This window comes from Schistocerca gregaria, chromosome 4 (assembly GCF_023897955.1).
Source record: "Schistocerca gregaria isolate iqSchGreg1 chromosome 4, iqSchGreg1.2, whole genome shotgun sequence".
Taxonomy (NCBI): Eukaryota; Metazoa; Arthropoda; class Insecta; order Orthoptera; family Acrididae; genus Schistocerca; species Schistocerca gregaria.
This window is the reverse complement of record NC_064923.1, coordinates 783,593,829-783,621,651: the sequence shown is the minus strand read 5'-3', so window position 1 is coordinate 783,621,651 and position 27,823 is coordinate 783,593,829. Positions and strand designations below refer to the sequence as shown.

Here is a 27,823-nt window from a genome sequence, read left to right as displayed (position 1 = left end):
ATGCGGACCTCGGGGATGATCAGTTTGGATTCCATCGAAATGTTGGAACACGTGAGGCAATACTGACCTTACGACTTATCTTAGAAGAAAGATTAAGAAAAGGCAAACCTACGTTTCTAGCATTTGTAGACTTAGAGAAAGCTTTTGACAATGTTGACTGGAATACTCTTTTTCAAATTCTAAAGGTGGCAGGGGTAAAATACAGGGAGCGAAAGGCTATTTATAATTTGTACAGAAACCAGATGGCAGTCATAAGAGTCGAGGGGCATGAAAGGGAAGCAGTGGTTGGGAAAGGAGTGAGACAGGGTTGTAGCCTCTCCCCGATGTTATTCAATCTGTATATTGAGCAAGCAGTAAAGGAAACAAAAGAAAAATTTGGAGTAGGTATTAAAATTCATGGAGACGAAGTAAAAACTTTGAGGTTCGCCGATGACATTGTAATTCTGTCAGAGACGGCAAAGGACTTGGAAGAGCAGTTGAACGGAATGGACAGTGTCTTGAAAGGAGGATATAAGATGAACATCAACAAAAGCAAAACGAGGATAATGGAATGTAGTCAAATTAAATCGGGTGATGCTGAGGGAATTAGATTAGGAAATGAGACACTTAAAGTAGTAAAGGAGTTTTGCTATTTAGGAAGTAAAATAACTGATGATGGTCGAAGTAGAGAGGATATAAAATGTAGACTGGCAATGGCAAGGAAAGCGTTTCTGAAGAAGAGAAATTTGTTAACATCGAATATAGATTTAAGTGTCAGGAAGTCATTTCTGAAAATATTTGTTTGGAGTGTAGCCATGTATGGAAGTGAAACATGGACGATAACTAGTTTGGACAAGAAGACAATAGCAGCTTTCGAAATGTGGTGCTACAGAAGAATATTGAAGATAAGGTGGATAGAGCACGTAACTAATGAGGAGGTATTGAATAGGATTGGGGAGAAGAGAAGTTTGTGGCACAACTTGACTAGAAGAAGGGATCGGTTGGTAGGACATGTTTTGAGGCATCAAGGGATCACAAATTTAGCATTGGAGGGCAGTGTGGAGGGTAAAAATAGGAGAGGGAGACCGAGAGATGAGTACACTAAGCAGATTCAGAAGGATGTAGGTTGCAGTAGGTACTGGGAGATGAAGCAGCTTGCACAGGATAGAGTAGCATGGAGAGCTGCATCAAACCAGTCTCAGGACTGAAGACAACAACAACAACGTGACTGGATTTGTGATTTCCTGTCAGAGAGGTCACAGTTCGTAGTAACTGACGAAAAGTCATCGAGTAAAACAGAAGTGATTTTTGGAGTTCCTCACGGTAGTGTTATAGGCCCTTTGCTATTGCTTATCTATATAAACGATTTGAGAGACAATCTGAGCAGCCGTCTTATACTGTCTGCCGATGGTTCTGTCGTTTATCGGCTAATAAAGTCATCTGAAGATCAAAACAAATTGCAAAACGATTTAGAAAACATATCTGTATGGTGCGAAAATAACTCTATAAATAAGCTTCACGCCAAAAAATTTGTAGAATCAAAGTTGATTATTTTCGACGGGGACATCTGCTGGTGCTAAAATTAGCCCGCCACCCAATGTTTACTTTGTTTACTCTGTTAGTTAATGAGTTCACTCGTTAGTAAATAGGATGTTTGGTTAGTTAGTTAGCTAGTCAGATGATTTGTTTGATAATTAAAAGTTGTGTGGCCTCATGACCACTAAACAAACAAAACTTATCCGAATCTTCGGAAAAAATTAATATTTGTTTCAACATTTGTATAACTCTAATTCCTCTCTTTCAAACCCCACCCTATGGGGAGAGAGCGAGAGTTTTAGTTTTAGCGAATTACAATTTACGAAGTAAATAAGTACTTTTTATTTATCCGTAACCATTTTCCACACAAAAATTGGAATTGAATTACAACGCCAACTACCAAGAATCAAAACATGTTTAAGACAAAATGTACGTAGTTTCTTATGTAGAAGCTGATTCGGCAATAAAAAATGCGGGTTCGTATTTGAAATTTTAAAGTTACCTCCCTCTTCACCCTCAGGGGGCTGGGCTCGCGGGCCAATTTTAGCACCAGCAGATGTCCCCCTCGAAAATAATCAACTTTGGATTCTACACTTTTTTTGGCGTGAAGCTTATTCTGGTTTGCCAACTTAAAATTTACACCCTGTATATATAACGGGTGACAATTATTGAACTATATGAATAAAACATAAATTAATTACAAACTACGGCTGCAGAAACTTTATTCAACATTTAAACGTCACTACAGATATTTGGATTTAGGTTATTGCATCTTCGATACACCGGCCATCATTGACAATGGTGTGGCGCAGTCGAATAGCGAAACTCATCAAGACCCTTTGAAGTGTCGGACATCGACGCTGTCGACTACCTGCTGAATGGCTGTTTTCAGCTCAGCAATGGTTTTGGGGTTATTGCTGTACACCTTATCTTCAATATAGCCCCACGTAAATAGGTCGCATGTGCTCAGAGCCATAGAATATGGCGTCATTCGAGGCCCATGGCAGTGGCCTCTGAGTACCCCAGAGCAAGAATGCGGTCGCCAAAGTGCTCCTCCAGCACACCAAACACTCTCCTGCTTTGTTGGGGTCGAGCTCCGTCTTAGATGAAGCACATCTTGTCGAAATCAGGGTCACTTTCGATAATGGTCACCGTGCTATCGACGAATATCTCACCGAATATTCTGTGACTGGACAGTGCACACAAAATAGTCACCTGTTGAGGGTGAAGAGAGTTCTCGATCGCGCAGTGCGGATTCTCAGTGCCCCAAATGCGACAATTTTGCTTATTGACGAACCCATGCACATGAAATTGGGCTTGGACGTTAAACCAAACCATGCGTGAGCACACTAATCCCACGCGGCCAACGGCCCACTTTCAACGTCGTAATGCAAACCGTTCAGAAGTTATGACAATTTTATTTCATATAGTTTAATAGTTGTCACCACGTAAGTGCATCCATTTTTGCAGTATGTGTTACGTCCGATCATCTTGAATATATTTGAAAATAGATCAGTCCATCTTTATAGCATTTACCGTCTTAGACTGCGTCTGTCTGACACATCCTGTTGTGATACTGAGAAAAACAGAATTGAAAGAGTGCACTTGCACGATCACACACAACGTTGTATAGCCAGACTTAAGAACGTATTTTATGATCATTTGGGTTATTTATAATGTGCTAATAAAGCAATATTAGGGTAGTATCTCAAATAGCGTCCCTGCCCTTAAAATCATCCACACGACTTCCGAAGCTAATCTGGACGTCTATTTCGATTTCGTTGTATCAGCTTCAATATTTGGGTCTCACCAGACGCGGCGCTCTCATCTAACCGCTAATGCGTGAAGTATATGCTGGAGTCCCACCGTGTGTCGCGGGTATAGACCCAGATCTACATCTACATCTACATCTACATTCATACTCCGCAAGCCAGCCAACGGTGTGTGGCGGAGGGCACTTTACTTGCTACTGTCATTACCTCGCTTTTCTGTTCCAGTCGCGTATGGTTTGCGGGAAGAACGACTGTCTGAAAGCCTCCGTGCGCGCTCGAATCTCTCTAATTTTACATTCGTGATCTCCTCGGGAGGTATAAGTAGGGGGAAGCAGTATATTCGATACCTCATCCAGAAACGCACCCTCTCGAAACCTGGCGAGCAAGCTACACCGCGATGCAGAGCGCCTCTCTTGCAGAGTCTGCCACTTGAGTTTGCTAAACATATCTGTAACGCTATCACGATTACCAAATAACCCTCTGACGAAACGCGCCGCTCTTCTTTGGATCTTCTCTATCTCCTACGTCAACCCGATTTGGTACGGATCCCACACTGATGAGCAATACTCAGGTATAGGTCGAACGGTTACCAAATAACCCTCTGACGAAACGCGCCGCTCTTCTTTGGATCTTCTCTATCTCCTCCGTCAACCCGATCTGGTACGGATCCCCCACACTGATGAGCAATACTCAAGTATAGGTCGAACGAGTGTTTTGTAAGCCACCTCCTTCGTTGATGGACTACATTTTCTAAGGACTCTCCCAATGAATCTCAACCCAGTACCCGCCTTACCAACAATTACTTTTATATGATCATTCCATTTTAAATCGTTCCGCACGCATACTCCCACATATTTAACAGAAGTAACTGCTACCAGTGTTTGTTCCAGGTTTGATCCAGGGTTTTTGCCTTCTGCCACCCTGATTACTGCGGGGGTTCCGGGTAATTTTAGATTTGGTGTAGTATAGGAGAGGCTGCACTCCTGAAAATGTTTTAATACATTACTTTTTTGACATTTTACCTGAGCACCGCAACACTGTAGCTGTATTTACGAATAGATCTGAACGGGGCCCCACCATTTGCTGCTTTGTTAATTTCCCTGATCGTGTCCTCATGATCTCATTACCTTCAGACTTTACCGTCTTCGATGCGGAACTCTATGTGATCTTGCGGACAAATGAGCAGACGTGTTGCGAATGCTAAATTCTTCATATGTTCAAACTCCCTGAGTACCCTCCACTCTCTACAACGATTCTATCCAGCAGATAAAGTAGCCGAGAATATCCAGGACCCTCTCCTGCATTTACAAGGGCTGGGGAAGGAGGTGTTTTGCTGCCGGGTCACAGGTCACTCGAAACAGTGGATATAGCAGCCACGGAGGTGTGTCGTGTGTCATCCACCTACACGTTATCGCCCTGCTGTTGAGGTACAGAATCACACGTCGATCGGAAGAAGAGTGGGTGGATGTGACAGACAATAATCTGTCAAGTCCACATCGCTGCCAAGCTTACCTCCTCCCAGTTACGCAGGCGGGATGAGGTCCTTCTCACTCTTCTTCGTACAGGATACAGCCCTGTGAAGCACGACTCCTTGTTCCGGCGAGAGGATCCTCCAATGTGTGGTGCTTGCAGCGTGCAGTTCGCGGTGCATTACATTTTAGTGAACAGTATTCTGTATTCAGACGAGAGGACAGTAGCTTGTTTCGAAGCAGTTCTGCGATCTGTTTCAACTGTAAATGACACGAACGGGACACGTTTGTTCCCTAAAATTTTGGGGCGAAATTTGTAATGTATTATAAATCTGGCTGGCTCATGCTTTTTGTAAATGGACAGCTAGCCAGGTATTGCTACTTTAATTTTCCTCTCATCTTACTTCTCTTTCAATTGGCAGTTTGAAATCATCTGACAATTTTAACGCTGAGGTCGTATGACATTCCAGGTGATCACCGGTCAGATTGGGAGATAGTGCACTTTTATCTCAGATTACTTGTTACTTATTTCACCGATTTTGTACGTTTTTACTACATTCGTTTCAACTAATTTCCGTATGGGCCCTGATAACCTCGTCGCTGACCACGAATAAGGCTCGAACAGACGCTTGCACACACACATACACCCACACACACACACACACGAGCGCACACACATACATACACGTCCACACTATCGCCTTGAATGCTATTTCCTTGACAGAAACACTCCAGTTTCCAGGGTCTTTGCAAGAAACCAAAGTATTCCTTTCGATTTCCACACCAGTGTTGTGTCAGATGTTTGAAAGACATCGCTATTGAGAAACATAAGTAAGCCACGAGGGAACAATAAAAATGGAAGACTAAAAGATAGACTAGGCGGCCCACGTAAGCAGTCCTCTGCAGCTTTATGTTTCCCGCGTACCGTTAGAGCAAGCAGCGTTGCCACGTCGCTGGCGTCCAAAGAGAAACACACGTAGAAGCGAACCTCCAACGAGCTGTGCCGTCATCTGCGTGCGTTTTCCTCCTGGATCCGCTCTGATAAGGACGTGTGTCCGTCTCTCTGTAGCTCGAGTCCGATCTCACAGTCAAACAGGTAACAACTGCAATGTACTTCAGCGAAACTGCGCCGATATGATACTGATTTTTGGGGAGAAGCTCAGGAATGCAGCTGAGGCCAGAAGGTTGTATTCACAAAGGTCTCCAACGCGATGTCTACCTTCTCGGCATGTTTTCAAGCGTTTGGAGATGCTTTTAAGAACCGACGGAGCTTCCCGGAAACAATCTGTCATGGCAAGACCAATCCGTGACGCACTGCTATGTTGCCTGGAATTACTTCAGTATTTTGGAGCACACATCACGCAAGGTAAGCATAACTTAAATGAAAATAATGTATGATAAATGAAACTGTTACTGTGCTATTGTATTTTGGTTATAGTATTATGTAAACGGCAAGACGATAATATCGACAGATATTTACATCAATGCATTCAATAAGATGGACACGCATTCCAATATCTGTGATTATGACTAATACACTTACAAAGATCTGTCAGTCGATAACATAGGTTTAAAGGAACATCATTTATGATATCCATTATACTCACTGTTTTTTATTGGAGTCAAAGACATGATAGCATTTATTTAATACTTCCAATTGTAAAGTACGAATTGGTGCATTGTGTGTTCTTAATAAATTAGCTGTCGTATGTTGATATGCTTTGAGAAGGTAATTTATATGCTTTGGCTCTTGTGTGTAATGTTTTGGTCAGGGAAAATCATTCTTCTACGGACATATCTTTCTCAAGCCGAGGAATCAAATTCAGTACCCCTCCTAGAGCAAGCAAGTTCTCAAGCGTTGAGCTATATGACCAGTTATAGAAGTAAAGCGCTGGTGTTATGTTTAGTTGAATCTCCTCTCTGTTTCTGTGGAGTCCCCTTTACTGTTCTGCTTAGATGAACCTTATTGCATCTGCAGTATGTGGGATTAACAAATGTCAAGAGAGGACAGCATCTGTGGACTACCTTGTGTATAAATATCCCAGACATGTGCTTGTCTGGGATCTGCTCCCAAAAACCCTGCATTGATTTCAACAAAATGTGGCACAGAATCAACAGCCCTCCTGTCAGCATAAGGGAGGGAGGGGGAGATGTCGTAACTTTCTACTTTCTAGCTCAAAGATGAGCGGAGGCAGGAGCAAAAACGTTCTTTTTTCAGTCCCAGTCATGTACGCTGCCCTGCATGACAAGGATACTGTGTGGGAATGGTAGTTGGCTGCCAAATCAACTTGCTTCGCAGAGCAGCCTACATATCAAGGACAGGGAACAGTTTTCTGGGCCCCAGCATCAAGGCTGCCCTGCACAGCATGCATGTTGTGGTGGAGAGTCTTTTTTCTGGGGCCTTGACAAACAGGCTGCCCTGTATCATATGAGTGTTGTGCTGGTAGTATTGGCCTCCTTTATCCACCTGCTCAGTGTGGCGGCCTACATGTCAGTGGCAAATAAATGATTATCAAGCCCATCATGTGTACCCTGCGCTGCATGACAAGCATGTTGATGGAGTAGTCTCACCCTACTTTATCAGACTATACAGCAGGGGTCAACATGCTGACAAGCATGTCTGGGGACAGGTTGAGATGAACAGGGGAAGGGATGGACAGAATGAGTACGTAGGGGAAATGGACAGAGAGAGGGCAGGAGGCGCAGATGCACCAGTCTGGTGGAAAATGGAGAGAAGTAATGAGCAGGTCAATAAGGGGAGAGGGTGAGGCGTGAGGCAGAGGTGGAAAGAGAGAGGAAGAGGAGGTATGGCATTTCACACATGACATTCTATCGTGTGAGTGATGGGACTGTGGGGAAATTGTAAAAGATGAATATCAAAACAACAGTGGTGTAATGTTACAAAAGGATGCTGTAAATTAAGTGCAATGATAAGAAATGAAGAGGCCCTCCTGCAGAATAGGGACAGAAAAATGACTGTGTAGAAAACACCAACCAGATGGGAGTACTGGGGGGAAAACGTGGTAGGGAAACACAGAGATAAGGACGTAGTGAACAGGTAGCTGAGGATTTTAACGGAAGATGTACCTCTGAGATGAGAAAAATAATGAATTATTGAGTTTGTGTTATCGCCTCATTTCACTATACTTCTTAGCACTGACCTGTGTGCATCCAGCGACTGTTTCTAGACGTCCATTACTATGTTATCTTGTAATGGGATACTATGCAGTTATTTCTCATTGTTTTAGGCATTATCTGATATTTACTCCCATTGAAAGAGAGCTGCTATTCATCGCATTACACGGAAATTCTGTTTAAATTGCCCTGCGTTTCCCTAAAATCGTCCAGCGATGGCCCATTCTAGTAGACAACCTCGTCAGAGCGCGCTCTGTTATTACTGATGCCCGCTGCTGTTCAAGACCTCAGGACGGGATAGTAAAGCAACATGACATATTAAGTGCTCGGGGGAAATGAATGAAGTACCAGGAACGTCATGCCAGAGGTCTTCCAGCTGGGCACAGGAACTTGGAAGTGACGTGGCATTAAGTAAGAGCAACTACAGCGCCTCAACACGAAGCAGTTCGTGGAACGGTGTGTGAGGATCCGCGAGCGCTGTGGTCTGGAGACACCTGGACGACTTCAGAGGGCGGACAGTCACCAGCAGACTGGAGGAAGGGCGAACCGTGGCGAGGGTGCTCCAGGAGCTCGGTACTGCCTGCAGAGTGTTGTGGACCACAGGCACCGCTGCCCGAAGGACAGGGATTCAAAGACTGCAGTCATCCACAGCGACAAAAGAAAGCTGCATTTTACTAAAGGCAAAAAGGGAGCCACATCGAACAGCTGGTGCCGCTTCAGTCTCGTTTATAACAGGACAGTAATCTCCCGCTTCACAGTGCCACGGAGTCTGTGATATTCGATAGGAGCCTGTTCCTCTCACGTCTGCGAGCTGTACAGGGTGCTTCAGCAAGGACCTTACTACTTCATATAAATTTATTGCAAGAAGATATAGAGCTGCGTTTAGTATTATTTTGTAGGGAAAGACATCAAGTTTTTTTTAACTTAAACTTCTGTTGCTTATCCTGCCCACATCCCATCGGAAGTCAGTTTATTCCCAAACTCGCTGTAGCATTGCACGTGCAGCTTGCTTAGTAGCGGCGTTAATTCTTGGTATACGTTCATGTAGAGAAGCCGCCACAGGAGGTACAAACACAATATCCTTGATGAATCCCCATTAAAAAAATCAAGTTGTGGTAGGTCTGTGGAACGTGGGGCCATGCAACTGGCGTATTACGGCCAATCCATCGAGGGGTAGCGCCGTATACCGATGCTACCTTGGAGGCGTTTAAGTGGGAGACGTGTCTCAGAGCTGGAGAGTGACAGGTGGCGACGCGATACCGGACGCGCACGTAGTTTATGTACCAGCCGATAGAGGACAGTATTGGATAGGGGGACTGTGATTTTAGTTTCGATTGTGCCCACTAGAGTGCACTAAAGTAACAGAATGTTTTTCATAAACTGTGCTAGTATTTTCATAAAGTGCTATTATGTCTCTGTGTGTATGTAAAATGTTATAAATGTGTTTTAGCAGTATGAATGATGCGTGCGTGTGGTTTAAGGTTAATATGAAGATAATTGTTTAACGAGTTATGTAGTAGGATTTAGTGTGGGAACATTTCGAAGAAGTATGGATGTGGACAAAAGGGATTTTTGTAGAATAGATTTGTAAAGTAAGTTTATGGTAAAGGGAAAGTTAATTCAGGTATAAATAACAATAGCAAATAACTTTATGCATAAACAAAACTTCAGTATATTAGATAACTACGTCGGTAAAAAGTGCAGTCGTTGGGTTTACTATTTTGCGATTGGTTATGGATGAAAAGCGCGGACTGACGCGGGAGAATGCTGTTTCCCTATTGGCTGTTGAGTAAACTGATCAATGGTAAAGCAGTATTCTTCGCGCGCTTTTCTAGGCTGGTAGAGAAGACTTAGAGTGTTCTAAAGAAGAGTGGGAGCCTACCCATGAAACAGTTCGGACGTGTGTAGTAGTAGTTCCGAAGGAAACGATAAGTTGCCCGATCTAGCAGTGTTTCATACATCAAAAGTGTGGCAAACTGACGGCATAAATACTCCGATGGGCGTGTAGAAATTTCGGAACTTTTAAGTGAATTTTGTGACGAGAAAAGACATATATTCCGCGTGGCATATTGAGCAGGTCGGTGGCTAAAAAACTGTGACTGCATTTGGTGCCGACAGACTTAATATTTGGCGAGCGTCCTGAAATCAAAAACAATCCGTATTTTTGTAACTTTTACTTTTTGGGAAATGCAGCACCATAAACTTGCTAACGTGAGTGAAAGGGATTGTGAGTGACTGTGTTAAGACTAGCACGGGCTTGGCAGTGATACTTGTTCACCTAAGTTTCAGAATATATTAATTGAGGACAAAATTCCCAACCTTTCATTTCGTGTTTCTCCCGAAACGTAGATTAGTGACTTTAATTGCAGCCTGGTTCACGTCGAAGTACAGTTGGTTTCTTTCGGCTTTCCTACTGATGATCTGCTGAGACAATGTTCACAGGTAGGTGCAGGTCTGTCGTAAAGGGACGGAAAGAACCGCGCCGCCACACATGGTCACTGAGAAAATCCCGGACGTCAGCCAGGTTGGGGGGTGGTGGACCATCTTGCATGATGTAAACATTTCCTTCTTGGTCATCCTCATCGATCTGTGGTATCAGAAATTACTGTAACATATCCAGGCACGGTATCCCGTTGACGGTTCTCTCACGGAAGAAAATGGCGCTGTACACTTTGTTCTTGCTCAATGCACAAAAAACATTCAGTTTAGGGCTATCACTAACGTATTGCAATGTTTCATGTGGATTTTCACTGCCCCAAATCTTGCACTTACGCTTGTTAACCTTGCAACTTAAGTGAAAATCGACTGGTCAGAAAAGAAACGTTCATGCTTGTGTAATAGATTTAACATATCCCAACAGAAGCTCTTGCGGGAAATTTTATTAGTGTCTTTTATTGCTTGTACGACCGTCAGTCTGTACGGTTTCAAATGCAAACACTTTCTTAACGAACGCCGACAGTCGTATGTGGGATCTGCAGTTCGCGAGATGGACGCCGCGTCGATTTCGTAGCACTGTTGACAAAGCGCTGTCTCACTCGCTCAGCGACGTCGCCAGACGTGCTTGGAGAATCTGACGAGTTTCCGTGTCTTACCGAACACGTTGTTCCTACAAAACATTTACGCCACTCACTGATTGTAGGCCTACTATGAGGATTTTTAGCGTACTTGCTGCCGCTAGCGGTCTTTAAGGTGTGATTCGGCACTAGCGAACTACGCGAGACAAAACTTGAAATATTTCCCTACAAATTGACGCTAGAATCACGTCTGTAGGTACTATGATATAATTCCTATGAATTTTAAAATGTGTGAAGTCCCTTTTGAAACACCCCGTATTTAACTTGAAAATATGAAAAATTTTCATGAGCTATCTCTAACGCAAGGACCATTGAGTGAAAAAGTAATCCCAAAGAAAATCGGCGATATAAAATCAACCCGTAGCTGAAATAAAACATACATTCCAAACTATCTTTTGTTTGCCTTGTGGTAAAAACGTCTCTCTGCATGTTTCTCTTTCATCCTTTTTCTCTGCCTGCAGACGTAAATTGTAAGTCCACTCGAGTTTGCTGGATTTACTCTTAGGATTAAACATGAACGAGATATAAGAAGTCTTTAGTATTTACAGGTTTCTCCAATCGCGTTTAATATCGTATTTTACTGAAATAGCGAAGTTGGCAGATCATTTTGAAGCGATGTATTGGAGGAAAGCGCATTGCATTCAGTCATTAATTTGTTACTGGTCCTAGCAAATGGCAGCTCTGATCACTGATTTCCGTAAGATATCGGCCGCTCTAAACAATACTGATGGATGGTGGTTGTCATAAACTGTCTCACGTAATTGTTAGTAACATATTTAAAAGTTTTATTGGGCATACTAAGTGCACGACAGCCGGCCGGAGTGGCTGAGCGGTTCTAGGCGCTGCAGTCTGGAACCGCGCGACCGCTACGGTGTCAGGTTCGAATCCTGCCTCGGGCATGGATGCGTGTGATGTCCTTAGGTTAGTTAGGTTTAAGTAGTTCTAAGTTCTAGGGGACTGATGACCTCAGAAGGTAAGTCCCATAGAGCTCAGAGCCATTTGAACCATGCACGACAGCGTTACTTGTTTACTGGTATATGGGTTACTGAAATCGTCCAAATACCCTAACAAAGAACTTTTATTATTTTTGTATCAGTCCGTAAGTCACGTTCTTCATTTTCAAGTGAAGGTTTTCGCTGTATACTGTCATAAAAGGTCGACATTTCCGACGGTCAAGAACTCTTGATTCCAGCGTACGTATGAATTAGGTCTGCTATTAAGTGCTAACGAGGGGGAGGGGGGCAGGTGTTGGCAGTTTCCCCCTCCCCTCCCCCTGTAGAATTGAAATTGGTTTCCACAAACTGAAATCACATCCTACCCTAGCATACAGAGAGATTTGCTGGTTCAGTATCAGTTTGTGGTAAGGACAAACATGTAATGGATGCTGACCAGAAACAAATGTGATCCACCAAAATTTGTCGCGGAATCTCACACACCTCTTTCACCTTTCGTCTCTAAACTAACCTGAGTTTTCTCCTCACCTTCCAATACCTCCATCACAGATCCTGAGTGTGCTCCTGGACAGTGAAAACAACGGAAAATGTGTTTTATGTCTAATAAAATAAAGTTCTGTATGTTATGCTAATACACTGACGCAAAAATGATAGTAACAGCAAGTAGAAGATGGCGTCATAAACAGAAGTTGGTAGGCGTCTTTGTATATATGGAAGATGATGTCTGTTCAAATTTCCCGCATGTCGCTAGCGCCAGAATTAGGCTGCAAATCAAATTTGCTTTAAACACACGCTGTAACGGTCGTCAGCGTTAGTTACCTTTCGGATTTGACGTGGTGTGTTGGTGTTAATCGAGAACGCTTTTAAAACGACAATTACTCCATTACCAACACCTCATTGAGTTTGAGCGAGGTCGTGTAATATGGCTACGAGAAGCCGGATGTTCCTTCACGATAATGCAGAAAGATTTAGCAAGAACGTAGCCACTGTGCATCACTGCCGGCAGCGGTTGTGACGGGAAGGTACGGACGCAAGAAGACCGGGCTCCAGACGGACACGTGGCACTGCGGGAGGGGGGGGGGGGGGGGGGGGAGAACATCGGGCTCTGGCGCATCGTACTGCATCTGTAGCAGCAATCTGAGCACCAGTTCACACTACAGCGACCTGTTACGAACTGGTTACTTCGAGAAGAGCTCCGAGCCACAAGACCTGTATCGGTCATTCTACTGGCCCCAAACCACCGTCATTTGCGGCTTCATTGGTGTCAAACCAGAGCTGGAGGGCAGGGTGGAGGTCTGCGGTGGTTTCTGATGAAAGCTGGTTCTGCCTCGGTGGCAGTGATGACCGTGTGCTGGTTAGGAGTCGAGTTGAGGGCCTGCAAGCAACCGGTCTACGTGATAGATGCTCTGGACCCACACCTGGAGTTACGGTCTCGACGCAGATTTCTTAGGACAGCAAAACACTCTCATAGTTATCCCATGCACCACAACTCCAAATTCATACATCACTCTGCTGATTTGACCTGTTGTGCAGCCATTCATGAACAGCTTTCTTGAGGGTAAAGCTCGTCCACGTACCACTTGCAACACCCAAAATGCAGGATGCATGGCACCTGCTTTCTGAATTGTACGTAAATATTTGTAATTTAAATGCTTTCTTGTAATAAGTAAAGACATTGCTTCACTGTATGTGTACATTTAGGTAGAAGTCTGTTGACGTTTCACTTTATTTATCAGTGTTTTACTGTGAAACTTATAAGCTCTGGGAAAAATCCAATGAAACTGTTATTTGCATCGGCTAGCACCGATAATAGGAGTAATCTTTGGTTGGGGAGTTGTTGCGCAGAGCGCGCGGAGAGAGGGGGAGACGGGTTGCGGAGCCTGTAGCGCGCGCACGCGTGGTGTTAACGCTCTCGCACTGGAGAGTACCATTTTCTGCGGCATCACGTACGCGCGCCGGCCAGATGTCTAGAGCAGAAGTACGAACAGTGGACGGGCGGAAGAGGCTGTATTAATTACGATTGCCCCTTCCTATAATTAGCCGTGGTCTCACAACAACAGCAGCAGTTCCAGCAACACAGTTTCGTCGTATGCACAGCACTGAAGTAAGACTGTTCATTGGTAGAAAATATCAACGGTTAACCCATAAGAAACAAACTGAATAGTTACGGCCTGTTTATTAATGAATAATTTCACTTTTATGAGTTTTAGCCTCAGTCTACTTTCAATTAACTGCTGTACAACAGAGGCTTCAGTACATGACTAAAGTAAGCCAATTTCATTTTTCAAGTTTGAGAATCAATCACTGGAAAAAATCGAAATCTAAAGAAATGCACAAATTAAGAGAGTGGAAGGTTTATTTGTTTTACATATAGCTTGGAGCACATGGCTGTTTCGTTTGGCACGTATTCTAGTACTTAATTCTGTTCAAGTCAGTAAAAAACGCTCAGTTGTTCAGACAATAATATGAAATCCAATTTGCAAATTAAGTAAGGGCAAAGTAAAAAGTGCTGGTTTTTTTCTAAATTTCTTTGATGACGTTATGCTGCGGTCACTGAAAGTCATTGTTCACGTAACGAAGTTCAATACTAACATACAGTTTAATTTCATATCTTTAAATCATTACATGACTGCCTTTTTCAAAATTTAATGCCAAACATAACGTAAGAGTGACTTCTCAGCTTTATTTACCATTACATACTCACTTAAAATTAGTGTAAAAAATCGTGGCAACCCTTAGTTTCCACTTCAGTGTATAATAATATATGTTTTTCTTTCCCGTCATATTGTACAGGATTTTGGATGAAAATTGCCCTGGTGGAATGGCGACCGTTAATTACTTCCTTTTCGTTCATTAGTGTAACTTTTAGATTCATGATCAGTGGTACCCCTTTCTGTCCAGTGTTGTTCGTGAGTGAATGCACAAAACAACTTTCATTTTTCAAATTATAGCCCTGTTCGGTTTAATTACTTTAATTTTTAGTAGACTTTCCATCAGAAGGGTCGGTTGTACACTTTCCTCCTACTTATCGGCATCACTTCTTCGGGAAATATAGCCTTATACAATTAGAAAAAATCCATTAGGCATACACGCGATTCACGGTCATATTTTACATCGCAAGTAGGATAGGCCGATTAGTAATAGGGAAGTTACATACTGTTGTAATCCAAAATACTCTACACAGATTCGAATTACCTTGGACTGCTCGATCACTAGATCTGTCTCCAACCGAGCACGTAAGGTACATCATCAAGACAACAACTCCAGCTGTATCCACAAATAGCATTAACTTTCTCTGTACTGACTGAACAAGTGCAAGAGGCATGAAAGGACCTCCACCCCACACACTGACATGTGGCTCCTGTACAACACGATGTATGCACGTTTGCCTGCTTGCACTGTACATTCTGGCGGTTACACCGGTTATTAATATTTCAGCATTTCACATACTCAACGGCTTATCCTACGCTAACATTAATCTATATTCTCGTAAATATGTTACCTAGACAAATCTATTCGTGCAATATCTTCACTCTTCATTAATTATTTCTTGGTGTTGCGATTTTCTTCCCTCGCTGTAGAAAAGTATAAATAATCGAGCAGTGGCGGTTATAGTAGGTATCTGACGACAGTTAGAGACACTGTGGGTGGAAACTACCTTCATAATGACTTTGGATCATTATAAATAACTGTGAAACCTGTTACACAGATACATGCGGTCTAATTAATCCTTCTACCTCCATTATGTGGCTCAAACACTTCACGATGCAGGCAGTGAACAAGAAGGGGAGCTCCTGTAAACATGATTCAAACTAATAATTATTTTCCTCGGAGTGACGGCAGTGTGTAGTGACACTTGTTGCCGTCATTGGTTTTGCGTTTTTAGTTTTCAGTTGAAGGTATCTTCGAAATGGAACAGCTGATTTACGTGGTGTAATGACGAAGAAACATTGTGGTTTGTAGGTAACTTTGAATGACATATTTGTGTGTATGCCGTAGTGATAATAGATTTGAGTTTCTGGAAATTTTCCGCCTTGCTTTTTTACTTAAGTTTTATGAAGTACAATTGTGAAACAAACCGTGTAGGCACGTAGACGTAAAGAATGAGAACTACTTTGCTTACCTTTTGTTGATATTTGCACAACTAAACTGCATAGTTGGTTATTAATCACAATTCGGATTGCTAGGCAGCTTTTTTAGCATTTTGCATCGAGCGACAATTGCTGCGAAATTGTCAACACATAAACTGGTGAAGGATAGTAATATTTTAAAGCGTAATGAATTACAAAAGAAGTGTTTCTGTAGAATCACAAAATACAAATGTAAGTAAGTTTATATCTGACTGCGCATTCGTTTTAGCAATTAATGTTTCAAGTTCAGTTGTGAAAGATCATGTGCAGATGTAAAGTCCTGCCAGAAAGTGATCACAGCGAACTGAATCAAGCAATGACGAAGGGTTGATGTTTTATAGACTCCTAGTTCCAATGTCACAATTAAATTTAGTGTTACAGATAATTATCATGAATGAATTACCGTCTCAAAATCACTGGCAGAAAGATCTCTTTCAAGCTGGAAGAACAAGATACATGAGTTTATTTTGGGAGTAATTTATTTTCTTAGAGATTTTGTCATTACCCAGTATTAAGTGATAAAAAAATGTAGTTTCTATGGAATTTTAAATTAATCATAAATACATTTCAACTTCGTAGCTGTAATATAGGAGACAAAGTATGTAGACTGGCCACCATTTTCTATTCAACATCAGTCTTGTGGATATTTTTTCCACGCCACAGGAAAACTATAATCTGTATTTCCTCGTACGTTATATCGAAAGAATATGCTTTTCGTTTTAATGAGGGTAACCTCTTATATACTAGCGCCATGATCTTGAGAAAAGGTGCTGGTGACCAAACTCTTTAACGCCCAATATGTTAGACCCTTTCTTCGAAAGAATACACATAAAAACCATATAGTTAAGTCTCTGCTCTTTGACTGAAATCTTCGATGGTGATGAGTACAGGTGCACGGTATAAAATATCAATTTGTGTTTCTCATTACGCTTTGAGCTTAGAGTTTTAGAAGTATGTTCTCAAAAATTCCATAATAAAATAAGTGATAGGCTTGCACTTTCAGACTACATTGACTGGAAAATATGAAACTCTTCATTCATATGTGAAATATTTATTAGTAAATGCTACTGATACAAAACCATATTATCTCTTGCTTTGTACACAGACTATTAAAATTCTAGACAGATTCTACAAGTGATTTATGTACACTAGCCTTTCTCTGATATTTGCTACAGGCCCTGATATGTTCACAATAAACACACACAGTCATAATTCGCAAGTACTGCATTTCTTCCATAGGCCCTATGCACTGCAGTAACTTAAAACTGTGGAAACTATATTCCGTTACTTCTCTAAAATTATTTCTAAGCAGTTGATACTTTAAGATACAATAACAAAGTCTGAATAACAAATCTGTGGAAAAATTATACCGATTACAAACTTACTCGTAATACAATTCTCAATCGGATTAATGGTACAAGACAGTATGCACTACTCCATTACTTAGAGTACTTATAAGTTTGAAGATGAGAAGAACACAATGATTTGCTAACAGTTTAATGAAATATATTATAAGCTAATTGCAGTAATTATAAGAGCACTGAACAGTCTTGGAAATCAGAGGAAGAATGATGCTCACGTTGGTATTTAATTTCCCTCTTAGTGAAAAAGAATATGTTTCGAGATATGTAAGTTCATTTAGTTCTGAATATATCACCCTTGGTACAGATGGCAGGAAATTTACCAAAGAGGAAAGATGGTAGGTATGCGTAAGCAGAAATGTATTTGATAATTAGTGACTATGCCATGTTTTTATGACAAGGCCTTTAAATCCCACCAGAGTACCCAGCTTCTTCGTCATCATGAAACGGTATCAAGAAACAAAAGATTTTTGTCAGACCAATAAGGCCCACTGTTGTTGCTCTCCTTTCGTGGGTGGTGTAAACAAATACTATGGTAGCATCTCTTACAGTTTCTGGTGAAACCAAGAAACCTGTTGAGTAAATGTTGGTCTACAGACACACTACACTTAAAGTTTGTGATTGTACTTAGCGATTGTCACCTACAATAGCAAACCACATTCCACAGACCAGAATGTGGAGAAGACCTCGGCTAGGCACGAGGCTGATAAAAGATTTTATAGCGATAAGTACCAGCTCTGAAAAGTTATCTTTGGCGCATATAGTCAATTAAACTCAAATTAATAACTTGAAGAAATAATACTTTGTTTGCTGTTACGCTAAAATTAACAAAACGAGCAACTGATACTTTATTCAGGACTGTTAACTCAAGTGTCGTATTAAGCAAATGTAAGTAATAATAAACCTTCAGGGCTTACTGACGTTTTAAAAACTTTAATTATAATAGATTCTAGTAATTCTATAGGCCATGGTATCTTCGTTATCAGCCCATTCTAACTTTAAATTTTGAGCACCGATTCTTTTCTTGGAGCACGAACACTCTGCAAAACCTCATTCAGGGTAGCATACAGTTTTATTAATACTGTTGTATCTAAGTTATTGTGGAATTTCAACATGTGTGCACTACTGAATTACTTCACTCTCGACGGAGCAGATACATATATACTTATTTTATGGAATAACATTAAGGAAATGTTGACTTAATCTAACGATATTAAAGCTTCAGTTGCTGTCAATACGAACGCTTAGATGAAACTATTTAACAAATTTGTAACAAGAAATGGAGAACATACATTTAAAGACGATATTGTTGATACAATGGTGACACTTAATAAAATAAGGGTACTTTATTAGGATTTTAGTGTGACACACTGACTGTCAACACTCAGCTGCCAGTTAAAGTGCACTTCCGTTTAGACTAATTACTGAATCAACCGTATATATGTTCATAGCGGACGCACATTAGTACAAATAAAGAGTGGAGTTTAGGAAGAAGGGTTTAGTTGGAAGACGTTATAACATCAGATATTACGAGTCAACATCGAAGTTGCATTTACAAGTAATTGTGCACAACAAGTTTTGTCTACAATGATCACAATAATTTCCAATTACTATTCGTTTGCCAACGAATTAGAAGGACAAGACAAGATACGACACATTCGTTACGTATGCTTATGAAATAAACAAAGAAGGTGTTTGTAATGCGTGTGCAATATTTACAAAAATATTTAGCAAACAGTGTATCTGAACTTGTACCACACATGTGAGCACAAGTAACTCATCGCTATCTCATTCCCTAAAATCCAGTGTTTCAGCGAAAGCTGTTCTCGTTGTCTTCGTTGTTGGTATTGTTAGTGGTGTGCACATTGTAACAAGTGTGATGAAAACATCGTCAGTACACAGCACGATTCAGGCCGGCCGGTGAATCTACAAGTCGGATTACAGGAGTCGCAAGTCGTGAATTTTCAAGTTCATTTCCTGTAGAAAACTCCCGCAGTTTGCTGTTTGAAAATCATCAGATAGTGTTTATCTAGCATTACGTAGATTTGTTCACACCAGAGTACACTGACAAATGACTATGTTCGTGACAATTATAAGACTGCGGAAAATGTGTAGTTCCACACGGAGTTCGAAACACCATTGATATAATTTGCTGTTTACATGCTCGGAACAGACATGTATTTTTTCTGATTTTAATCTATGACGTCATCTAAATACTAGAACAACGAGTGGAATGTATCTTTTCTATAGAAAAATATGACAATATATAACAATTCGCGCTGTACAACCAGCCAGTCCTTTCACGGAGTCGACGTTGGACTCAGCTGGCCTGACCACACTGGACCACTATTTACGGATTCGCCACTTCATAGTCGTAGTTCGTGGGAAACAAAATGCACTCTGACTTGATTGCGCCAATTAATATCTAGAAGAAGACGCTGAGAACTATCCATATTGAAAGAACGGTGCTCGCAAAACTACAGCAATGTCTGTGTAGCTGCCTGCGAAGTTTGGGATTATTGCGACGTAGTTTGGTAGAAAATTGTCGTCTGTTGGATGATATCTTCACGCTTTGGTTCTGAAATTTAAACTACAACGGAGTGTGACCTAGGCAATGACGGGTGGGAGTTAATGTGTTCATCATTGAGCTTAGACAACACAGAGCTCGAATTCTCTCTCGTCTCCAAACAACGTGCAGCATCCACATGGAGTCGCAGATCTGATAGATTTTGTTGCCTTACTATAAAATAGTAATCCTATTGACAGATTACGTTTCAGCTTCAAATGACCTCCTGTCGGATATCTTTAAGAGGTAAGTTTCACTGTATAGCGTCTGTGGGATGAATCGTAGCATTTAGACCCACACTTGTTGTCTTCTGAGTGGACAGTTGTAGAAGGAATAACACCTGCCCTCCTGCAAAACCTATTTCACTAAGCCGAGCTGTCGAGGGACTCACACGATATTCTTCGCTACACGTAACACGACGCTGTCAATTAAAACAAAGTCTTTTTAAAGTTCTAGTGGAATTGTTTCACTTCTGAGGCACACTGCATTCGACCCAGTCACTGGCAAAGAATTATAGTCCCAACTTGCGGGGCACACGTGACCTGCGGGTCACAGAAACTCTTGTGGATACTGAGCACACGTTCGCTTGCCACTTGTACAAGGATGATGTCAAACTTTATACGACAAATTCCGGAGGTTGGCTAGAAATATTTTCCGAGCTTTTTCGTATATGGGGCGGGTGGACACCGGTGGCTCGTTAAAGAGTAATCGCGTCTAGTTTGTTTTCTTACTCCCCATTTATCCTTGTATCTGTGTTGCATTAATATCCGAAAGATAACACCATCCATATTACCCACAGAAGGTTGTCATTGGAGCCATCAGACTCTTCACATCGGGTGAAATTTGCGAATTGCCTACTGCAGTAACCCGCAGAAAACGTTTTCCTGATTTCGTGTTGTTTATAGACGAGGCCATTTTTACGTGAGAAGGCATGTTCAGTAGCAGGAATAGCCATGAATGGAGTGACGGAACTACACACACTGCTGTGTCGAACCTACCATAAAAAGTTCGCTGTAATTGTATGGGTTGGTATTTTCAACGATTATGTCATTGGACCTTACCAATAAACTGAACAGTTTCGTTCAGAATACGTTTCTTCAGAATGTCGCCTCTCAGTTCCTATAACGTTTGCAGCTGAGATTTAGTCATCTTGTGTGATTTCAGCATGACGGAACCACACTGGCGTATATCTTGTTCTATGGGGAAGAACAGATTCGGTGCGGTGGTTGTGCTCCGTCACCAGTTCGGTCACCAGACATGAAACCGATGGAGTACTTGGTGTGGGGTGTGCGGAGAGCCCAGCTTTGTGGAACTCCGGTCGAAAGTCGCACGGGTCTGGTGGATAGGACCGTCGCAGTGTCTGAAGTTGTACAGCAGACATCTGGGACTATAGAGCGTGTGACGCAGGCGCGTCGCTGCACACTTGTGGTGATAGAGGCAGCCGACATTTTGAACACTACCTGTAAGGAAACAGTTGTCCGTTTCTAGATTATGTTGTGGAAAAGGCAATTAAAAGAGTACGTTTTAATGGCAACACTTAGAAGATTTAACCGATCTTTTAAGTAAGTATTGCATGGAAGCTGTAAGAGACGACATGGTCGCATTGTACATACTCTGGTCTGTTCTCTTCTGGAAAATGGTACGCAATAGGGGATAGTCATCAGTTTGGAATGACAGAGGACATCGAAGAGATTAAAACAGGGCGGCTCGTTTTGAAGCATCGCGAAAAAGGGAAAAGAGTGTCACGGATGTGATTTTGAGTTAGGGTGATAATTATTAGAACGCTGCGGCGAGATCTTTTCATGAAATTTCAGTCACTATCTTTCTCCTCGGTAGGCGAAAATGTGCTATAGACTCTCGTCTGTATAGGGGAAAATGACGATCGTAATAAAATAAGAGAAATCGAAGTACACACGGAAAAATTTCACGGTCCACTTTCCTGTTAGCCTACAAAATAAGTGACTTCTACAATTTTTTTGGGAACACTAATGAAGGAATCAACGCAAATCTTTTTGCACTTTACTTGTTGATTCTTGGACAACATTTCATGATTTTTGTAACATTTCAGTTATCATTAGGCTCCCTTTCTGACGAGTTAAAATTGTTCTGTTCAATATGAGGAGTATCCACGATGGTAGTTCTTCAGCCTGCAAGTCTTATCTCAAATCAAAAAGCAAACAACATTTCTAATCTATGGTATATTGTGCACGGAGTAATTGCATTGTACCGCACGGTCTAAGGGCGCCTTGCCACGGTTCGCGAGTCTGCCCCCCCCCCCCCCGCCCTCCCTTCTCCACCCCCCCCCCCCCCTCCAACAGTGGTACGAGCCCTCCCTCGGTGATGTGTGAGTGTGTTGTCCTTAGCGTAAGTTAGTTTAAGTTAGATTAAGTTGCGTGCCAGCCTAACGACGTATGATCTCAGCATTTTGGTCCCATAGGACCGTACAGCCAAAAAAGCAGCACACTTTTCTTGGAATTCGAAAATAAAATAGAAGGCGGAAGTTTGAAACAAAGATGTCTAGTGCTTTTGGTCAAGCTTTCTGCAATAACTAGTGAATAAATTAAAATAAAAAAATGCCTATTACTCCTTGCCGACGTGTCCGAAGAACAATTCAGCCAAATTTCAGAAAGATATCTTCATTAGTGCGATCGCAGTCCATTCTGTCAGCTTGAGAATGGATCGCTACTATTTCGAGTGCAATATCCTGTAGACTAGGAAAAGTGTTAGTTTTTCAATTCCGGGTAATATTTGGAGACTGTTGGACAAGGGTCGTGCACACACTTGATTTTGGATAGAACAGTTTTAACTCGTTCGATGAGGGGGCCTAATGATGACTGAATTTCTTACAAAAAAATATAAAATGTTGTTCAAGACTGAATAAATAATGTGGAAAAAGATTAGTTTTGACTGCTCTACTAATTTTGTTTTAAAAAAGACACGAGAAAATCGCTCATTTTATAGAGTGACTCGTAAGAGTGGACTCGTAAGTTTTCGTTTTTTCCACGTGCTATTCGAGAGTGGAACGTTCCGGAAGGTGGTTCAGCGGACCCTGTGCCAAACACCTGTGTGTGATGTGCAGAGTACTCATGTACAGGGGATAGGCAAAATATTGTGAACATTGCTAGTAGTGGGATGGTTGTGTTTGTCGGTCAACAACGCAGCGTGTCGCTCTGGACTCTGCGTGTTCAGTACGAACTAGGCATCAGTGCAGGTTGTTTACAAGTAGAGAACACTTCATATTTACATTCAGAGCCCGAGGTCAAAGTGCAATGAAAGACCTAACAGAGTTCGATTTTATCCATACTGGATGAGAGGTCGTGGTTGTGAATGTCAATGTTAAAAAATATATCGGCTCAACCACTTGTTACAGTGTAAAACAGTAAGATTGACGCGTTTCGGAAGTCAAGCTCCCATCATCAGAATAATAAAAAGTAAAAGAACCTGTTAAAACTCGCTAAAATGGAACATGCACCAGGCACAATAAAATCGATGTTTTAATTTTATTATCAGTTTTATTGTGCCTGGTGCATGTTCCATTTTAGCGAGTTTTAACAGCTTCTTTTACTTTTTATTATTCTGATGACGGAAGCTTGACTTCCGAAACGCGTCAATCTTAGTGTTTCACACCATGAACAAGTGGTTGAGCTCATACATTTTTTAAAACTAACTGAGTTCCAAAGAGGGCGCATTGTGGGGGCCCGATTAACTGGAGCATCGGTAACAATGGCAGCCAAATTGAATGTTTCAAAAGCAACTGTTTCAGCAGTAATGACAGCCTACACTAACGTGGAGGACATCATCGTGTAAACAGGATAGTGGGAGCAACTCAAAACTAAATGACAGAGATGATCGTGCGTTAACATGAACTGTGTCAAAACAATGCGAAACTAAGGGGGATGAAGTGACTGCAGAGCTCGATAGCCACCTTCGAGACTCCGTACCTATCGACGCTGACCGCTGAGATCTCCATAAAGCGAACATTCGCGGACGAGCTTCAATACCGAAACCAATAGTGACGATAGTTAACGCAAAGGAGTGACACGTCATACGGTCCGACGAGTCAACGTTTTCGTTATTTCTTACATCAGAGTGGATTTACGTCTGGAGAACGCGAAAAGACGCCTGCAATCCTAATAGCTTGATTCCAAACGTTAATCACGTAGGTGGAAGTGTGATGGTGTGGGCAGCTGTATCACGGTATTCTGCTGGTCCCATCATTACTCTCAAAGGCCGTGCTACAGCCAACGATTATGTGAACATTTTAGGTGATCTGGTGCAACTCACAACTAAAATGTTCCCCAACAATGATGCCATATTTCAGGACGATAATGCACCCACTCACACAGCCAGGATAGTACAATCGTGGTATGAGGAGCATGCAACTGAACTGCAGCATCTTTCCTGGCCAGCACAGTTCCTGTTCTTGAACTTAAACCCTGTATTGGAGAGCAGGCTCCGGAGCAGATTTACGCCTCCCTCGCCGCTACAGGAGTTAGAAGAGGTTCCGATCGAAGAGTGGCATAACATTCGTCTCGACACTATAGAATCATTATGTACCGGTGGCTGTAGGCTTTCCCGGCGTAAACTATTGAAGAAGGTTTCTCGGGTCTCAAGCCGGGTGGTAGCTTTGATATCTCGCGACGTTTTGGGACGTTCGCCAGAAGATGGGTAGTACGACACTTCCCGAAACGTCAGAAGACTTCGCCAGAAGATGGGTAGTACGACACTTCCCGAAACGTCAGAAGACTTCGCCAGAAGATGGGTAGTACGACACTTCCCGAAACGTCAGAAGACTTCGCCAGAAGATGGGTAGTACGACACTTCCCGAAACGTCGCGAGATATCAACGCTACCACCCGGCTGGAGACCCGAGAAACCTTCATCAGTTATGTACCGGTATCCCTAGAAGAAACGCAGCTGTATTAGGCGCAAATCAGGGTCCGACCCATTACTAATAAAGCTTTCCCAAGTAAGTACAGGTGTTGACGTTCTTTTGCGTGTCCTCTGTAGGTGTAGATGCAGATGTGAAGTTTGTCAAGCACACGGACCGTGTAGACCGAGCAGAATGTTTCGACTGAGGTTTGTTGGTCTGCGTTGTATGTTGTCAGTTTTGGTGATGACGTACTGCTGGCTTTTTCACTTTGTGGATACATTTTCACAGAAGCGAAGGTAACTGGGGTGAGAAACCGGATAAATCGTAATCACGTCGTTACTCCGCAACGAGCCACCGGAGACCAGGGAGACCTCGTACGAAAGCAGTCGGCGAGCAGCGTCGGACAGCCGGCGGGCGTGGCCGCGTGTGGGGAGCGCCCCCACAGCGGGGGCCGCCTACAGCGAGGTGCGGGCCTCGTAGGCGGGCGGGGGCGGCGTGGGCGTGTGGGGCGGCGTCGGCGTGTGGGGCGGCGTCGGCGCCGGGGGCGGGCGCTAGCCGGGCGCCGGCGACGGCCCGTAGCCGAGGTTCTTGCGCTGCAGGAAGAGGTGGATCTCGGCGAAGCGCGGGCGCAGCGCGGCGTCGCGGCGCCAGCACTCCGCCATCAGGTCGAACAGCTCCCGGGGGCAGGCGGCGGGCCGCGCCGGACAGCGCTGGCGGCCGTCGTCCAGCTGCCACCGGCTGCAGTTCTCCACCACCTGCTGGTCCGTCAGCTCGGCCAGCGGCTGCACCGCGCACAGCGTCAGCGTCTCCCACAGCGTCACGCCGAACGCCCACACGTCGCTCTTGGTCGAGTACTCGCCCTGCAGGCGGGGGACACACATACACATATAACGGCAAAGTCGGCAGCACGCGAGAACGAGAGCAGTACAGTCGATTCTCCCAACAACCTCCATGTAAGCAACTGCGACCGTACACCGATCACTCACGATCCTGCCACCACCTGCTACTGGCAGCTGTCATTCATTTCTTTGTGTCTCGACTCATTACAGATGTGCGATCTAAATTATGTCTGTTCGTTCGGATAAGTCCGAAAGAACAGACACCACATACATATTTAAGGTGAGAACGACCAGTTGATCATATCAATGCAGATTGTAACGTAGCAGCCACGTTACGTAGTACTCTATGAATATACCCACTCTGTTTTGTAATTTTATTTAAGGGTGGTAGGACGTCAAACGGGCCGACTTGGAGCAGGAGAGGCACCACAGTACATTTTAATTTCCACTATCTATACTTTTACAAATAAATCCGTAAAACTTTGTCAGCACGACCAGGAAGGATTCAGAATTCACACTCATAGCAGTGGAAGTTCGAAAACATAACGAAGTAATTTTTTTTTACATGTAAAATTTAATCATTTTGTTCTCTTAGTAATGGCAGCATTGGTTGCTATAAATGATGGTTCGATGAATTTTGCACAGCATACAAACCATAATTAAATGTGTATGAAACTCTATAATTTCCAGAAACTGTTTCAAATTGTGGTAATAATTGAGATAATTAACTACAAAATTTCTGTTTTTTCTAAACATGAGGTTTAAAATACAACAGATCATTCGTTTTTCTCGTAAATTAAATAAATTCGATAGTTTCATATGTAAGTAGGCTGTTTAGGTTCTTATATTGGTAACACCACGTAGCGCTCTGGGTGAAAATCACTGCCTGTACTGTGTGCAGTCTGTGGCTGGTTTACATTGTTGTCTGATATTGTAGTGTTGGGCAGCGGCAGCTGGATGCTAACAGCGCGTAGCGTTGCGCAGTTGGAGGTGAGCCGCCAGCAGTGGTCGATGTGGGGAGAGAGATGCCGGAGTTTTGAGAGCGGATGATCTGGACGTGTGTCCATCAGAGATAGTAAATTTGTAAGAGTGGATGTCATAAACTGATATGTATATATATTATGACTTTTCAACACTATTAAGGTACATACATTGTTTGTTCTTTATCAAAATCTTTCATTTGCTAACTATGCCTATCAGTAGTCAGTGCCTTCAGTAGTTTGAATCTTTTATTTAGCTGGCAGTATTGGCGCTCGCTGTAGTGCAGTAGTTCGGGTAACGAAGATTTTTGTGAGGTAAGTGATTTGTGAAAGGTATAGGTTATTGTTAGTCAGGGCCATTCTTTTGTAGGATTGTTGTAAGTCAAATTGCGTTGCGCTAAAAATATTGTGTGTCAGTTTAGTGTTCATCAGAATAAGTAAAGAGAGTAATGTCTGAGTACGTTCAATTTTGCTCAGATGTTTGAAAAGCAAATAATGTAAGAGGTTTATCAGCACAGTCAATCAATTTCAGTGCAGGTTGTAACGTAGCAGCCACGTTACGTAGTACTCTTATAAATATACCCACTGTACTTTGCAACTTTATTTAAGGGGGGGGGGGGAGGGGGGTAGGACGTCAAACGGGCCGGCTTGGAGCAGAAGAGGCACCACAGGACATATTAATTTCCACTGTCTATACTTTAAAAATAAATTCGTAAAACTTTGTTAGCATGACCAGGAAGGATTACGGATTCACACTCATAGCAGTGGAAGTTCGAAAACATAACGAAGTAATTTTTTTTACGTGTAAAATTTCCTCATCTTTTTCACGTACTAATGGCAGCATTTGTTGCTATAGGTACACTTTTCTTCATAAGTAAGAGAGATCGTTCGATGAATTTTGGACAGCATACAAACCGTTCTTAAAGGTGTATGAAACTCTATAATTTTCCAAATCTACTAAAAACTGTGGTAAAAATTGAGGTAATTGACTACAAAATTTGTGTTTTTTCTCAACATGAAGTTTAAAATACAACAGATCATTCATTTTTCCATAAATTAAATGAATTTTAGAGTTTCATACACCTGTAAGTATGGTATGTATGCTGTGCAAAATTCATCAAAGAATCTCTGTAACTTATGAACAAAAGTGTACCTAT

The 27,823-nt window shown here is 42.4% G+C and overlaps 1 protein-coding gene across 1 annotated transcript in view; it reads right to left on the bottom strand.

Moving 5' to 3' along the window:
• Window positions 1-22,301: 22,301 nt before the first annotated feature.
• The window catches only part of LOC126267934 (epithelial discoidin domain-containing receptor 1-like), a 439,627-nt gene continuing 434,105 nt past the window's right edge, over window positions 22,302-27,823 (bottom strand). The window contains exon 17 of the mRNA XM_049973245.1: window positions 22,302-25,707. Within this exon, the coding sequence (XP_049829202.1) occupies window positions 25,399-25,707 (309 nt within the window). The 3' untranslated portion in view covers window positions 22,302-25,398. The remainder of the gene's footprint in view (window positions 25,708-27,823) is intronic.